Genomic DNA, 17,880 nt, shown 5'->3' on the forward strand with positions numbered 1-17,880 from the left:
CCAGAAGGCAATGAAAGTCACGTCCCGAACTTGCAGGCAGCACTCCCATTTTTGCTTCACCTGGGTATTGCTTCGTTTTTATTTCAGGTTGAAGTTGTCAGAAGAGACTTTTATGGCCCTCTCCTGTTATTAGGAGAGTTTTCCAGCAGCAAATAGACTCAGTGGTTGAGTACACCCTGCCTGGTCTACCTTTAACACAGGACTAATTGTGTGCACGGACAGTTCTACACCAAGAGAGGCAGGCTAGGCATGACATCCAGTGGTGAAACAGCCTGTATTACCCAACATGTTTCTTTGGCCCATGTAACTTTGTCACCTGAACTTCTCAAAAGTGAAACCCACCTGAACAGTCCATTAGGACTTACTTCATTCAGTGGAGCCAAAGCCATTAAACAGAATAAACGATACATTCACCATCATTAAAGGGAAAAAATTCTCAGCCACGTATGTAACAGTCTGTAGCCTCTTGAAAGGAGTTTCAAAACAAAGAGAATGAACATCTGGAATTCTCCCAGTGTGACATTTCAAAGAAATAAACTGCCAGTGCACTCAAATGAAAAATCTGAGTGGAGTACATTTTGCAGTGGGGAAACAAGGCCAGAAAGCTGCTGCGGAAAGAAGAGAGCAAGAACTTCAAAAGCAAGACAGTAAGAAAGGAACCCACATGGTCTTGAAAACACACTCCCTGGGATAATTTAGAGAAGCGTACTAGCATGTTTATCTTCATTCTGTTCTCTAGCGATTGTGTTCAGAGGTCTTTTCCTTCCAGATACTCTTACAGAAAGGTCATCATGTTTCCCAGGCAATGCAGGCCCTGCCTCCCCATCCCATCTACCTCAAAACCACCCTGTAGTAAAATATCCCCAAGTAGAACATACCCTTACAAAATGAAGTTACATTTTCTGTCTCCTTCACATTATGCTGCAAAATCAAACTTTTTATTTGCATGAAAACTGCATCACTTTTTTCCACACTATTTTATGAGAAGTGTAAGCTGGCAGATTTTCCTTATGCACATATGGATCTTATTGAGAAAGCCATCTCCTGCACTTAGTCTGTGCTACAGTACGCAGCCTGTGTCACCTCACCGTGGAGCACCCTGTCACCCACGTTTGAGAGGCTGAGAGAACTCTCCCAATAAAACAAAACAGCAACTCTGAGATACACTGATGTTCACAAACCTTGCTGTAATTCTACAGTTACTTATTCAGTATATCAAGCAAACTGCCAGCCCTCTGAAGTGCATTAAAACCCCATAAACAGCCACTTAAGAATAATCTTGCAGTCCCTATAGTCTGGTTCAAAGTAAAGCCATGGTTTTTGAACTAGAATACCTTGGGTACTAAGTACAGTGACCTATTACACCAGGTTAAGCTAAACAGCTGGAGGTGCCATTCTTGAAAGACACTGAATGCTTTTCAGCACCATCTTAAAAAAAAAAAAAAAACCAAAACAAAAAAAGCTTTTAAACTGCTTTTCAGCACCTTGTCATAGGTTTCAAATCATTCTAAACGTGACAGAGTAAGTTTCCATAATTCTTAATGGGTCCTAGATGACTCTAAGAATAACAATGAATTACTACTACACAGCCCCCTGCTCTTCAAATGCTGTGACTTGTAAAGAAGGTCACATTTACTAGCCATAGAGAAAAAGCAAAGATTAGAAGAGGATTCCAGCTGACAACACTTTCCTAAGAGGGCTCAGATGAAACGAGGCTGCCACGGCTCAGTTGTCAACCCAGGCTCTCGGATCACTTTTACATTTAACAGTTTGTATCGAGAATCGGCAAGCATGAAGGAGAGCAAACTCCTTCCTCTCCCAGTCATTTCCTCCTCTACTAAAGGGCAAAGACAAACCTCCTAGCAATGAAGTTCGGTGGATAGAAAGAACAGACTGTAGTGTGGCACTTAGACTGGCCACAAGTCTGCTTTGCCACAAAACCAGAAGGATGACTGGGGCTGGGTAAGCCCTTCAGCCTTCCACCTGAAGCTGGCAGAAAGCACCTATACTCTCCGCATTACCTGAAGAAAGTTAAGGATTCCCATAAGCAGTGGGATGAATGTGGAACTACCCCAGAAAGGCACAAGGAGAGGTAAGAAAAAAAGGCATACCTGAAATCTAACTCGTTTTCAAGGCTCCTTTCCTTCAGTGCTGTACTGGACTGTGGGAAAGTGCCTGCCGCTGTTTGGAGGTAGCTCTGAACTGTTCCCTAGAACCAGGCACCAACCAACCTTCTCCTGTGGGGAAGGTCAAGTCTTCCGATCAGCCCAGCTGCAAGAGGGGCAGCTGCTTCTACAGTACATGCAGGACTTGGAGGTTGCCCAGACCAAAGGGAGTAAGCACTGTTCTCTACCCCAGTGATCAGGGCTCTTAGCTGTGAAAAGGTGAGAACTCTGTTAGCCAAAAGCCACACAAGAACAATTTATGTATTTTAGGTTAAAACACATTGAAAGCACATACCATTGCAGGCTAAATGGCTTCAGCTTTCAAAGCAAAATAAGGTTACATCAATTGGTTCTGAGCACAGAGACCCAGGAAATCAGTTCTGCAATACAGGTATTAGCTAACTAGAAAGAAATTGCAGGAAGGAAACAAGCAGCTACTGCTCCAAAGAGCAGAAGCTGAAGGACAGATCTGGTTCAACCTCACTGCACGCAACTGAGACGTCTGCATGCAGAAAACACAGATCCCCCTCCTGTAAGCAGCATTACTCAGGTTCCTCTGACCGTGGTCCGAAAAAAATTGTATCTATCAACTACGGCAAAAGCCAAGGTACCTGTATGTCCACATGCATATCTATTCTTATCTCTCCATAGATAACACCAGGATACGCTCGACAAGAAAACTATGAATTGCCTCACATGCTCTAGAAAGCCCCAAGCTAGAGACCTAAATCATTTTATACAGCTTGCCCTGCTAACTGATCAGTTGCTTCATTTACCACAGTCCCATTTACAATGTAATTATAGTGATTTTGCATGATTAACTTTAAAAAAAAATACTATGTTCTCCTGTATAATATCCCTCTTCCAACATTACACATCAAATGGAACAGCTCAAAGAATTCTTTAGTCTTTAAGACAAAAGATGAATCATAAATCAATTCAGGCCACTATTTGCATAATGGCACATCCCTGGGCTCCAGCCACAAGCCTGTTAAGTAGCAGGGTCTACTTCTGCACCCTGGGATGACGGACCATTGTTGGTAAGTGATCTGCTCCCAGTAACGGGCTTTGGATCTACTCCAGTTACACATCTGCCTGCTTTATACCTTTCCAGGTGTTCCACAGACTCCTGTAGGATTACTTCCTGGCAGAATAACACCACGACCTGGAGTCTCTAACTCATTGATTCAGCTCGTAACAGTATAAATACAGGCACAGACACACAGTGTGCGGGCGACGCTGCTTATTTAAATATTGACTTCTGCTACCACTAGGTTACAGAGTGCTCCCGTGCCAGACTGAGAAAAGCCTTTCCTCTTGCTTTGACCCAGGTGCAGATGCAAGGAAATGGATGACAAGAGTAGTATTAAACATTCCCAACTTTTCACAATCACAGGCTTTGAGCCACGCAGATTTCAAAATCAGACTTCACTTGTTGCAGGCTTTTGAGGACTTGACTTTGTGTGCTGCAGCTTTTAAAGGCCCAGCAGGCACTGAGACAAAACTAAGGCTCAGCACTGAGACCAAAACTCCATCCTTACATTGTTTTCTGTTACTTGAATTGCGTGACTAGGACTAAACTCAATCTAGCATTTCCTGTAATTTTGTCAATGTAACGAGAGGCTCTAAGATAAACATTAGAAATGCTTTTCCATGTTTCAAAATCAATGAAATTCAAATTTAATACCAAATATATGTGTGTATAAATATATTTATATATATAAAACACCTATCACCATATTGATAAACATTCTTTGGAACCACTTTTGACAGCAGAGGTAAGAACAGGAGTCAGTCTGTTAGTACCTCAGCACTTCTGTTTCCAACCAATTTAAAAAAAAAACAACAAAAAACCACAAAAACACTGCTGCCAGCGTGCCTGGCTGGTGTTTAATACTGCTACTCCATCAGGGTTGGAGGGAGACCTGTTGTGAATGGCAACAGTTTATTTACTGTTACATTACATTACAATGTATTTTAGGTAGAATAGAAAGATTTAAAAGGCAGCTGAATTATTTTCAAATTTTTTTACTAAATAATTATTACATTAAGACGATTTACGCACACTACTACAGGGTACCTCACACCATTTTTAACAATGTGTCGTATGTAACCCATGAGGCTCATCCTTGGGGGGGGAAAGTATTTGAGGAACTACTGATGCAACAATTTTTCTTACCCGATTTTGTTGAGCCCACCTTAAAAAGGCCTGTGACTGAGAACAGTTCTGAGTAGGATAGGAAAACATCGCTCCTCTGAGACTGATGGTCACATGTTGTGGAAAACTGACGGAAGAAGCTAACACTCAAGGATGGCCTCTTCACCTAACTTCTTAAAACTAACAGCAAACCACACCAACAACGACACTGCAAGGAGAAACCTGGGAAACTAAGCTCTGGCAGGCGGAGGGGCAGGTAGAGTCAGAGGTCCATGCTATCAGGCCTCTGAATAAGCCAACAGTGCCATGTTTCTGATGTGGGGTATGCTGCGCACAGGGCGCAGCCACAGGCTTCCCGTGCAAACACCACCTCCAGACACACAGCCATGCCAGCCGTGCCTTCCCCTCTTGTCATGCTGCCAAGGCCCGCTCCCCACCCCACCAGGGCTCCCTGAGGCTTCTCCTCAAACCCCTCTTCCCTCAGCAAAGTCGCTCAGTCTGATGCGGCCCACGATCCATCAGCAAACGGCATGCTCCCAGCTCCTCACAGCCTCTGCCTCGCCATCCCGCTCCTGCCCTGGGCCTGGCAGCACACCTGCCCGACCCCAGCGGACACAGCTCTGGCCAGTCCCAGGGGCACTCAGCTCCCCTACCCCAGCCGCATGCGGCCCACTCGCCACTCGGCTCCCGGGCCCGCCAGTACATCGTGCCTGCCCACTGCTGCTTGTAACTCCTCGCACTGGAACACCTGTGCTGAGAGTAACATGCCTCCTGCACGATGAAGTCAATAAAGTTTGACATTTACGTGACAGACAGAGAGGACATTGACATACAAAGCATGAAGAACGTCAACCAACTCAGAGCGCGACCACATGGAAAAGTGAGAAAAGGTGACACCTCCGAGCCCTCCTCAGGCCTCAACAGCACGCTGTTACACGCGTACCTCTTGCTCCCCACCACACACAGCCTCCCTGGCCTCCCTACCGACGTGGACAGGAATGATGCCACTTAGTAAAAGAGAAAAAGGGGCCACAGGCACAATGCAGGGAGCCGGCCCGGAGCAGGGTTGAGGGTCACGCTCGCCTCACCCGCTGGGCCACAGGGCTGTGGTCCCAGCACCACCATCCTGAGGGGAAGCCACCCATGCTGGTGCCGCCAGCCTTCCCTCCCACTTCGGCCTGCAACTAACGCCAAACCTGCTGCCCTCGCCGGCCAGCGGGCTAGCTGGCACGAAGCTCCTCCATGGTCCCATGCCGCACGGCTCCTCCTGAAACAGCCCTTTTGACCTGCTGCCTCCGGGAGCCCCCCGAGCCCCCCACCCCAGCAGCCAGCGCCTGCAGCGGGTGGAGCGCCATGCGGGGTGACACCGAGGTGGGGGTGGGGGGCGGCAGCTCCGGAGCTCCGCGCCCCGCCCGGCACGCGCCCGGCACGCAGGCGGCCCCTCACGGCAGCACCGCCATTTTCTCGCCAGCGGCCGAGACCCGCGGCGGCGGCGGCCCTGAGGCCCCTCCCCACCCCCCCGGGCCGCGGTTCCCGGCAGGGCACTGCCCCCGCCGCAGCCGCCCACCCCTGAGGGAGGGGAGCGGGCCGCAGCCCTGCTGCCGCTGCTGGGGCCGCCCGCGTACCTGCCGCCGCCGCTCCCGCCTCCGCCCCGGCCCGCGCGGCCGCCAGGGGAGCGGCAGCCACAGCCGCAGCGCCCCCTGCCCACGTGCCCGGCGGCACCTCAGCGGCCCCGCCCTGCCCCGGCCCCGCCCTCGCCCCACACCATCCCACAGCCCCACACCACACCACCACCCCCCGCACCGCACCGCACCGCACCGCTGCCCCCCACACTTCCCCACCCCATCCCACAGCTCCGCACAGCACCACTGCACCCCGCACCGCACCGCACGTTCCCGCCGCCCTCCGCCCTGCCGCACCCCACAGCCCTGCACCACACCACCGCCCCCCACACCTCCCTGCCCCAGCCCACAGCCCCGCACCACCCTACAGCTCCCCACACCGCACTGCCCCGTCCCAGTGCCCTCCGCACCACACCGCACCATCCCACAGCCCAACCCCGGCCCAACCCATTCCACCGCACCGCACCATCCCGCCACCCTCCGCACTGCCCCATCCCACAGCCCCGCACCCGCCCGGGAGGGCCCCACTTCCTTTGCCCAGCCCGACCACCAGCCAGCGGGGCAAGGAGGGAGGAAAGGAAGAGAAGGGCACTCGTGCTGCTTTGCGAAATTTTATTAGTGAATCAGGGTAATACATGTTATCTTCGACCGTCTGTACTGCTTCTGAGCACGTAAAAATCAGCATTTCACTTAATAAAAATAGAGCCAAACAGATTTAAGGACTTTGCCACAAAAATAACAATAAAAACAGTCTGGTTTTAATAAAAACACTTTTTTTCCAGACTTACCGCTTATCTCCAGGTTCCTTGCTGCTCATAAACAATACCCAGAAAATAGATTTTTCTCCCAGAAAGTAAATTCTGTAACATACGCTGTTTTATTGAAGCGCACTACAGCTCCCCCCCTCCACAAAGGGAACCCCAGGGCTGCCCCCCAAAGCCTGCAGCGATGCAGCGCAGTGCGGCCCCCCCAGGCGGTGCCCCCCATGCCACACAGGCAGCCCCGCTAGCGGGACCCCTGCTCTGCGGGACCGCCGGGGCAGTAAATGCAGAGGCCACCGGCCTCAGGAAGCCATGGAACACTCCCCGACACTCCGCAGCACTCCCCAACATGCTGGTAACGCTCCCCAACACACCACAGAATTCCCCAACACACCGCAGTGCTCCCCAACGCACCGGTAACACTCCCCAACACACCACAGCACTTCCCAACACACCCGCAGCGCTCCCCAACATGCTGCAATGCTCCCCAATGCGCCAGTAACACTCCCCAACACACCGCAGTGCTCCCCGGTGTGCTGGCAGCACTCCCCAACATGCCAGCAACTCTCCCCAATGCGCTGGCACCACTCCCCAACACACTGCAGCGCTCCCCAACATGCCGGTAACGCTCCCCAGCGTGCCGGTAACGCTCCCCAACATGCCGGTAACGCTCCCCAACTGCCGCAGTGCTGCCCCTGAGGACAGGAGGCTGGACCCACACAGTGCGCCCCAGCCCGGGAACAGCATGGCTTGGCCCCAGTGCTGAGCGTCATGCTCCATGTGGCAGCCATGCCAGGCTGCCACGCCGGACCACCACACCGGGCTGCTGGGGAGCCACGCCGGGTCACCAGGTACCCACAGACAACGGCAAGCCCTGCTGCTCTGCCGGTGGCTCAGCAGCGCTGCTGTCCCTAGCTGACTAGGGCAAGTGGATGGCCGAAGATGGCCCGCCACCAGCGGTCCGTAACGTCCTGGTTAAAGCACCAACCCACACCTTTTATCAATGCAGAAGCAATCAGCCGGAGCTCAGGGCCCCGCACTGCCCTGCTGCTGCCTCCCAGCTGGCCCAGAGGCCGCCGGGGCCCCGCACAGGCCGATCCCCGCCACCTGCACAGGCCGGGCCCCACACAGGCCAGGCCCCGCCACTCACACAGGCCGATCCCCGCACCGGCCGGGCCCCAGCACAGGCCACCCCCAGCACAGGCCAGCCCCGGCACAGACCAGCCCCAGCACAGGCCAGGCCCCGCACTGGTTGCCCCCTCCCCAGGCTGCCTCCCCCCCCAGCAGGTGCTCAGCCCAGGGCTCCAGGCGCCACCCCACCACTTTGGCATGTCTGGAAGCCAGGGTCCCTGAGACCCCAGCAATGCCGGCAGCCACGCTGGCCCCCAGCTTGCCTGGTGTTCCACAGCCTGGGGAATGCACCAGCGGCAGCGCGTGGGGCAGGGGACGCAGGAAGCAAAGTTCAGTAGGTCAGCTGGGCAGCTTTTTAGCCAAATATATATATATATTTAGTGTTCTATTTATGAAAGATTCCTTCCCAATACAGAAATAGCAGGTTTTTCCATTACTGCTCTCTCTTAATATATACATTACTATGGTGCTTTTGAGGAATCTGCCTCAACAATTACACAGAAAGCTCAGAAACAGACCTTTTAATCGGTTGTGAAGAGAAGCCCATGCCCTGCTCCTTATCCTGCAGCCAGGCCCAAGTCACAGGCTGTGGCAGCCCAAGACATGAAATGAAAGGAAATTAAATTCCTAACATCAAAATGCAGTGACATATTTGCAAAACATTCATTTTCCTGCTTCCACAATTACTATACCTGCATTCACTTTCCCTTCCTTCAACCTTCCAAGCCCGAGCTCGCCTCCACTCCCTGTGCATCCCTCCCATCCCTCTCTGCTGCCTCCCGCACCCCATACGCTGCCTTCCCCCACCCCACACGCCGCCTTCGCTTTGTATCTCTTCCCTCAAACTCTACGTTCTGCCTCCCTCCTCCAGTGCTTCTCATACATCTTCTTTTCTTAGAAATACTTTCTCCTCAGCCACATTTTAGTCTCTGCTTAAGCAAAGATATAAAACTACAAATAAAAGTAGCGCATTTTTACTTCTTTCTTAGAAACTGGAAGCCAGGCAAAATTAACCCGATACTGGTTTTCAACACCAGTTCACACTTTCAGCTCTAAAACCTCAGCCTAGAAGTGACAACCATAAAGCCAAATGAAACCAGTTTCCTTGTCAGTCTGTAGTTCTTTCTAGTAGGCTTGCTTTCCGATGTTTTCATTTATTAAATGGCAAAATAAATAAGAACGCCTAACAACTAATATATTTGATTAAAAAAAAAGCCTTAGTCTATGCGCAGGTTTTGATACCAAATGAACAATACTGGCTTAGAAACTAATGAAGTTAAAATGATGCAGCTTCCTGGCACGTCACACCACTATCGACGTGCTTACTTCCTCCGTGTTGGATACAGTCCCCTGAGTAACACACAGATGTTTGTGGTGTGGGTTACATGTAAACAGCACCTACACAAACAGCTTTTAATGAATTTCCAATTTGCTGACAATAAATTAAAACAATGACAAAGTCTAATAAAAACAATTTCTTCATATACCTTGGGTTTTTAAGTGCCCTGTTCTGATGAAGCATCCTGCCATCATTCTGTAAAAGTATTGCGTTTGGGTGCGTGTAAGTCATTATGCAATTTTTTCTCTTTTTCATTCAAAAATTGCCCTGGCCTCTCTCATCCTCCCAGTCGCCAGAATCAGTTGCACTCAAACTGGCAGTGGCAGTTGTGTTAGTCTTCAGCCAGAGACGATGGCCAGAGCACAGTTCTTACTGCAGAACAGGACTGTTCACTGCTACGTTCATGGAATCAAGGTTGCGGTATGTAACGGCACTGCGATTTTCTCTTCAATGACAGCAGTAACAGAGTACTGCACACAGCTAACAAAACCTGTCAGATGTCTGCCATCACGTATTTATGTTATTAACAAATATAAAAATGGTATAGAACATTTTCCTTAAGACTCAATAACAATTTCCCTGACTGAAATAATAATGCGCGCAGTCTTAATCATTGTGTGGAATGTGAATTACTCTGCAGTAAAAGAGTATCAGTAGAAACCCTACATCCTGAGCGCGGTTGATATCACAAAGAGACTGAAGCACCACTGAAATGCCCAACATACAAAAGCACTCTTTTCGGTGCTTGTGCTGCAGCATTTCCCTGGGAACCTGGATCCCTCATTTTCCAAAATGCTCAGTAGGCATTTCATAACATCATCCAGCTGTTGGCGTAGTCTTGAGGAGTGAGAAGCATCATACCAAGGACTCCGAAAAGAAGGCAACGTCTGCTGTCAGGGCTGCTTTTTTCAGCAATGATGAAAGTTCCTCTATCTCCTGCCCGTGGAATTCTCATTACATTATGATATGCTGCTTCTCCTCTGATGAGTGGCTTTTCTTTGTGGAAGATCCTCACTGTCACTTTCGCAGTTTCTCTGAAATAGAAAGGCCACAATGCTTCAGTCACATAAATGAGGTACCACGCTCCTGCACCTGATGTTCTAATATTATTAGTGTATCAGCCATTGAGAAAAGTAGAGCTAATGGAAATGTCACACCGAGTTTCACTCCAGGAGGTCACATGCGCTGCAGGGGTCCATCCCCCCACCCCACCACACAGCTGGGCACAAGAGCAGCCGTGTGGACTCTCTCTGCAGCTGCTCCTTTCTCCGTCAGACAGCACGGTCACTGCTACACTATCCAAACATAATCTGCTGCCTCCATGCAGCTCCTTTACAGAAGAAATGCAGCTAGCACCTGAAGGGTTTGTTACAGAATCACCAGCTCTCCTTGCCCAACATTTCTGTCACAGTGACACAACTTACAGCAGCATTAAAGACACACCAGGGATGCCACTGTCCCGTCTGGTCTCCCACTCAAAACCATTGCCATCCCACTGGGCTGCGTACCCACATAAGGACCACAGAAATAACTGCACAGTAGAACTCGTCCTTCTCTTCTTCCCATCTGAGAAACATACTTACCAAACTTTCATCTTGCATGAGGACCTTTTTCACCAGCGAACGAGAGAAGTGGTTGCACAATGAGACAATGCGGTAAGAAAGCTACAGAGAGAGGGGAGAATGAGAACTGGACCACATGTACGCAGTGCTGACCTACCCAAACACATTTCATTTATCCACCACGCATTACAATTTTACATTCAAGCTCCGTCTTGCCCTCTGATCGCATCAGGCTTGGGAAGCCTTACATGAGGAGGATTAAAGGCTCACTGTCATACCTTCCATCGTCTTCTAGCATATTGCCTTTTGAAGTTTTCCATGTTAACAACAGATGCTTGCCGAACCAAAGCCTGTCGCTTGTCCACTGGCTGGAAGATAAGAGAGCAATTTTATTGCCTGGCTCCCTTTGGTGCATAAAATACTACGACTCTGTGTGGTCTGGAGCTGGCTGCAAAGAATGCTGGCTGGGGAAGCTGTGGATTTGTACAGGAAAAAGCAGAAGAATCATTCAGAAGAATTCCCCCCCTGTACCTGGACAGGACCCTTTAGCTCAAACAAAATCCTAAAACCAGTGTAAAGTGGCGCGGACTTTGCTCCAACCTCCACTTTTCCCTTCTTATTCATAATGATCCACGCACAAAAAAACAAACAAGAAGTCTGGCAACTGCTTTCTAGCTGAAGGGCAGGACGAAGGACAGCCAAACAAAAGCAGGATGTAACTAAGGGGATGCTGGAGGGTGCTAAGGCAATGCTTTCATTTTGTAAAGCTGCTAAGGTGCTTCTCAGTGCACAACAGCTCCATCTCCATTTTCTCTGGATTGACCTCCTATCAGCTGGCCTTTATCCATGTCCCTCTTTCTCCCAGGCATTGGGAGAGCAACAAAAAGGTTCCACGCTGGCTTGGCAGAAAGGAGACGGAACTGTTGCCAGCGCATCAGTGGCACTGTGGCATGCAGCATGCTGCACAGGGGGCTTGCACATTCCTGTTAGAAATCACGACAGAATAAGACTAAACCCAGCATCATCACACTGTTAGGTCCTGGGCTACCTTCCACATTTTGAGATCAAAGTTTTCACATTTTGCCCTTTACAAGGATATTGTAAAAGCAAAGATATGTTCAGGGCCCTTTCCCGATTTCCAGCATGTGGCTCTTCATTTTGTTCTAGCGCATCTTTTTTGAATTGTGGTTTTACAGGTTCTTCTTTCACCAGGCTGATTTAAACATCACAGGCAAGTTTGAGGCAGTCACTTCAGATCTGAAGGTGGAGAACATGTGAATTCATGTGAATGTGAAACATGGAATAACTTCGGAGAGCACTAGCAACACTCTACAACTCAAATATTAAGGTGGTACCAGAGAGCAGCCCTTTTCCTGTGTCTCACAAAGCTGGTCGGTAGAACCCTCTCTGCTCACCAGAACCTCAAGAAGGTTCTCAGTACCCGGCCACTGCCAGCAATCTTCTGCAATTAGTCTGAGCATGACAGACCCCAAGCAAAATTAGAAGGTGGCCCAAGAAAAGTAAATCCATGACCAGCTTTGGTCAACATTGGACTCACCACAGATCACAGAACGGCTGTTTGGAAGGGGTATCTAGAGACCATCTAGTCCAACCCCCTGCTCAGGGAAGGTCAGCTACTGCAGCTTGCCCAGGACCATGTCACACTTGGGTTTCAAAGGATGGGGAATCTGCAGCCCCTCTTGGCAACATGTTCCAGGTGTTTGATTGAACTTTTAGTAAACAAGTTTTTTAGCTTTTTTTAAGGCTTAAATGGGATTTCTTTACTTCAATTTATGCCTGTTGCCTCTTGTCCGGTCACTGGACAGGTACCACCAAGTACAGCCTGGCTCTGTTTTCTTTACTCCATTCCAGCATGTATTTATACAGATTGAGAAGATCCCCCCTCAAGCCTTCTCTTTTTGGCACTAAACAATCCCAGCTCTCCTGGTTTCTCCCCCTTTGATAGACACTCCAATCCCTTAACCATTTTCACAGCATTCCATCAAACTCACCCCAGTATGTTTTGCTGGCATCACTATTACAAAAACAGCTGTCATTTAGTATTAGTGATGAGGATAGATGCTAGAGCATATCCAAAAAACCTGAGGCTTTGTCCTCTAACCGCACCCAGAGTGTGAGAGCACAAGGCATTGATATCCTGGAAATAAATGTATGAGGAAAAGATCACAATACCAACGGAAAAACAGGAAGAAAAAAATCTAGATATCAGAATTCAGACACCTGCCTAAAATTTTTGGATGCCAATCTGGTGTTAAGGAACAGATGATCCAGAAACCCTGACACAGTCCTTCTGAAAACATAGCGCCTTTGAACTCCAAAACCACACCAAAATCTGCATGGACCGGAAAACTGTATTCGACAGGCTGAGGGGGGGGTGGGGGGCAGGGCAGGGAATTCAAAACCAGATCTGGCAAAAGTGAAAAGGGAAAGGCCAGGAATCAACCCTCCAAAGATTATGGAGTCTATGCAGTGACAGCCATTCCAGCAGTTCTGATCTGCCTATGTAGGAGGTGGATAACCCAGAAATATTTTTACTGAGCTGGACTGGAATTCAACTGCCAAGCCACCAAGCTAGACACCTGAAGAAGCAAGAGTAACAACAGAGGATGGAAGACACATCAGTGATGTTTCAAATATTATTTTTTTTTCCCAGCAAAATAATTGATAATGTTTATGAGACAACAAATTCACTTTTCTCATCAAATGGTATAGGTGTAGCTTTTGTGCAGGTATCTCAACAGCAATTCAAGGAGCCAAGCTTGCAGCTTGGCCTCCTTCTAATTTAGATGTGGGCACCATTTGCATACAACAGCAGTGGGACATTTCAGCATTAAATATCATCTCACACTGCAAACAGTTGGCGTGGTGTGACAAAACGCTGACTAGAAATCAATTGGAAGTGGAAAAAATGTCACTGGCTAAATGTCAGCTGTACAATCATAATGAAAAATTTGAGTGCCCTTTCAGCAGCAGAACCACTGCTGAATCAAAACAGCTCACTTTACAGAACTCCAGACTGTTAGTATCTGCCTCTGCATCTCTAGCAGCCTGCAAACCTGTGACTTTGTCACTCTCTCCGCCAGCAGCATATCCCCCCAAAGGCAGCGTGTCAGTGACCGCCTGAGCTCAGAGAGCACCAGTCCCAAGGGCTGAGGCACAGCAACGTTAACCTCACCCCAGCACGCTCAGGAACAGGGTGGCCTCATGTAACATTCCTTCTCATCCTGCCAGTACATTTATTCATAAAGAAAATCTCAGTGATCGGAGAATATGAGCTCACGGCTGAGGGAAGGCAGACTCTCCTTCTTGAAAGTCTTTTCTGCAGATATTAACTCTCAATAGGCTTTAAGTTACTTTTTAAGAATTAAAAACACTATCCCTCATACAAAATCCAGTGTTCTGCTTCCCCTAGACAGCACCTTGTGGGTCTTCCAGCTCAAAGGAACCTGCAGGAGCAATGACTGAAGCGTTGCAAGAGAATAAAAAAATGGACATAAGTAGAATTTTCAACACTGTTTGTCACAGCAGAGCCCAGTTCTCCACAACCATCGACAGCAGCTTCCTAGGGACATCTCCTGGCTACCTACACTACTTCAGAGCCTTTGAAACTTGTACATCTTTTACAACAAAGACGCAACGGAGAGCACATCCAGTTTCCATCTCCAGCCAGTACAACGACAGGAATAACAATACCCCTGTCGAGTAACTGTTTTCAGAACCCTGAATTTTCACCAGCCTCTGCACATCTTTATGACAGCACAGTAGCGGTGGGTCCGCTGTACTCTACACAGACTGGATGAGGGTACGCTTTTATTGTTTTATCTCAAAGTAGGAAACATTACTCTTAATAACACGATGAACAACACCAGTTCAATTTAGTTAGGTCACTCACTTCACTGGAAAAGGAGGAGGGAGGCTGAGCAGTGAAAGGCATAGTCCAATATATTCAAAGATCCGCTCTAGATGGAGGCGAGCAGCGACACGGTGGCACTTGCTACCACCTCGCCGGCTCTGGTAGCAGCGGAGCAGGCACCCTCAGCCAACTCCTACAGCTCAGCAAAGGAGCTGTGAGCTACCGCAGAACCTCGGCTGGCAACTCTCTTCGGCACACAGAAGCGTGACATCTCTTTGTCTGTCACTAACCTCACCACCAGGGAACAACTGTGCACTGCATAAATATTTATTGTGTCCAAAAAAGAGATGGGTACATCTGTGCGTATTAAAACAGTATAGTCAAATTACTTCTTTGAAATACAAGACTGCAGGGCATGATTCAAATTTGGGACAACTCGTCTTTTACTTTCTAAAACTTAAGAAAAAATCTTCACACCGAGAACACTAGCCTCAAATCCCACACCACAGATTAAATTAGTTGTAGCTTTGTCATCCTCTTTAATGTAGGAAGCAAAGGAGAGGTCTACGTTATCACTCACCACTCACAAATTAACATTTGCACTGTAAAATTACATACATGCTTATTTGATCAGTTCATTACAAGCTCCCAACTGTCTTTTGAATAGGGTTTCTTTGGTACAGGAAACTTAGCTGTTGATTAATCCGTTAGTTTGAAATTCAGCTAACATCTTGATGGTAAAAGATTTCACCCTGCATAACAGGCCTAAAAATTAATCGTCACTTTTCTTCATCGGCCGCCATTTCACAGAGAATTTTCACAACACTAGCTAAATGTTACGTTACTGCACCATTTACTTTGTTTTACAGGACAGATTTAACTTTTGCAAATACTTCTCTCCTATGGCTTACAGAACTGCCTGCAGCAGGTCTACATGACTGTTTCCTTCATCCCACCAAAGATTTTCCACAAGACATTTATTAGTTTCCAGGCATCCAGCTTCTAGTAAGGACAGAGTGACCTACCCTTTATTCCAAGTTAATTACTTAGCAATCTTCAGGAATTGTACTACATGAAGAAGTATGATATAGGCAACGCAAAGGGCTGCAGGGTTAGATGTGTCCACACCACTGTGATAATCTAGTTCCTGCAAGTTCAGACACCAAACATGAGGGAAAAAAGCCTTCAGCACTACAAACCACCAGGAGCTTAGGGTTTGGTCAGAATCTCGTGCAATACATCAGAATTTCAATTTTCATTGTAGGTGATGTTTTTGTGTAGAATGTATGCACCAAAAGCTTTTAAAAATGATGTGCACTGAAACAGGCAGCAAACTCCGCACCTAACCTGATCTACATCACTGATTTGATTCTGCTATATCAAGATTCAACCCTGCAAGGAATTCTTCACAGCGAGATCTATTTAACAGCTCCATTAGTGATTCATTAATATCTTTGTTGAAAACAGAGTCAAAGTTCCCATTCACATAGGCTTCATTTTGCAGTTGAAAACTACTCATTAAGTCCTGTATCCACTTGAGTTCCTCAGAAAGTTCCTGACTGAGAGATTCATACTGACTCTGCAGATCAGCATATTTCCTGGTTATGCCCGTAAGACCAGCACCTACAGTCTTGATATCATCCTGTAGGTGTCTTTTCAGGGATTCAATTTTACGGTATTCATACTTCAGCTGAGACAGCTTGTGCCTCACGCTTTCATTCTCTTCTTTATACCAGGCTTCTTTCTCATTATAAATGGAAACCAGAGCATCGATGTCCTCCTGCAGGGAATCGTGGGTTGCAGCCAAAGTGCTGAAACCCCGTTCCGTAAGTGAAATGTCTTCTACTACCCGGGCAAAGCGCTCGAAGTTGATGTAGGTGTTATTGGGAGGCATACTCGAGTGGCACTTTATGGTGTACTCTCTCAGGCGTTTTGTCTTCAGCTGTGTGTTCTCAGCCTTCTTGTTTTCTTGGACTTTTGTTTCTTCTTTCAGCTGGTGAGTCGTCAGACAGAGGAACCAGTATTACTGAATGTTTACAAGACAGTGCAGTAATGCAAAAACTCTACACAAAGGATGCAGCCTGAACTTCCACGATGCTGGAAGATTCTTTGCTCTCACAGATATTCCTTCATGCATGTGATTAAAAGAAAAAAAAAAAACAAAACCCAACCACACACACAAACCCAAAAATGAATGCAACAAGTGATGTGCATTCATTCCGATGTGGTAAGAGTAAATAACAAGGCCGCAATATATTTTCATATTAATTTTTAGCAGTTAACAGTACTAAAGCTATCAATATTTGTAAGAGGAAAAACAACAACCCTGAAAACACTCCAGTTAATGTTTTGTGCAATGCAAAGCAAAAACTGAATTTCAAACATCCTCATCAGTCATGCTGGGATTAGCTAAATGCATTTTCAATAAGAGACTTATCCACAAAAGCAAGCAATGTTTGTGATGAAAAAACACATACAGACACACAAATGTAAGCAAACCAGCACACCTGGTACAGCAGTTACATCTTGAGAGAAATTACATTTTCCACATTGGCTATAGTCAACTCTCAACTCAAAGAAAACACTAAACCCAACAGGCAGTATATATCCATGCAAACAGAGAAGAAGGATGGAAAAACGCAAAGCCCAGACTACTGTGGGATACTGCAATGTGCATAAATACCAAAGCTTTGTCACCCTCGTTTTGACAGTTTTAACAATTAAAGAAGTCATTTGCCAAAATGCAAGGATTTAGTCAGACCCAACCAGATTCTTCCCGGTGCATCTCTGAGACACCCAGGGTTCTCTATGTACTTGGAGGGCACTTTTCCATTTAACACACCAATAAGAGTGAGAATATCATCTCTGCTTTGCTCATGGTAAAAGATCTGTCTTCTTTATTTGGTCTTACCGTGATCCACGGATGAGACAGAGCTTCCTGAATTGTAAGCCGTTTCCTAAAAAACATCACCACAAAAAAAACCACAGTCTTGAATGAGAAATGTTTGGTACACACGTCCATTAACCTGCACTTCTCCTAGGCTCAATATGAAGTATTTATCGAGACAACACCAGGACTAACTAAAATGTCAGGGTTATGTTTCTCCATGAGGCATACTGCTTGTGTGTAGTTTTGTAACTGTTCTAAGTTTCAGTAAGGAACTGTCCTCACTCCACACAATTTTAATTCTTACTTGATCAGAATCTACCTGTACTTTTTGTGTACCCTTCCATTAAAAGTAATAAAACATTACTTTGTTTTGTTCAT

General features: G+C 47.4%; 1 protein-coding gene across 9 annotated transcripts in view; it reads right to left on the bottom strand.

Moving 5' to 3' along the window:
• Nucleotides 1-6,543: 6,543 nt before the first annotated feature.
• The window catches only part of DAPK2 (death associated protein kinase 2), a 57,046-nt gene continuing 45,709 nt past the window's right edge, over nt 6,544-17,880 (bottom strand). For 8 of the 9 annotated variants that reach the window (XM_055715575.1, XM_055715578.1, XM_055715576.1 and 5 more), the window contains 2 exons: nt 17,524-17,569; nt 14,919-16,605 (listed from right to left, as the gene is read on the bottom strand). In XM_055715575.1, coding sequence (XP_055571550.1) covers nt 15,970-16,605; nt 17,524-17,569 — 682 coding nt within the window. In that variant the 3' untranslated portion in view covers nt 14,919-15,969. Of the gene's footprint in view, nt 10,211-10,759; nt 10,841-11,016; nt 11,107-14,918; nt 16,606-17,523; nt 17,570-17,880 lie in introns of those variants that run through there. The other variant, XM_055715583.1, reaches the window with a different exon arrangement.

This window comes from Falco cherrug, chromosome 7 (assembly GCF_023634085.1).
Source record: "Falco cherrug isolate bFalChe1 chromosome 7, bFalChe1.pri, whole genome shotgun sequence".
Classification (NCBI taxonomy): Eukaryota; Metazoa; Chordata; class Aves; order Falconiformes; family Falconidae; genus Falco; species Falco cherrug.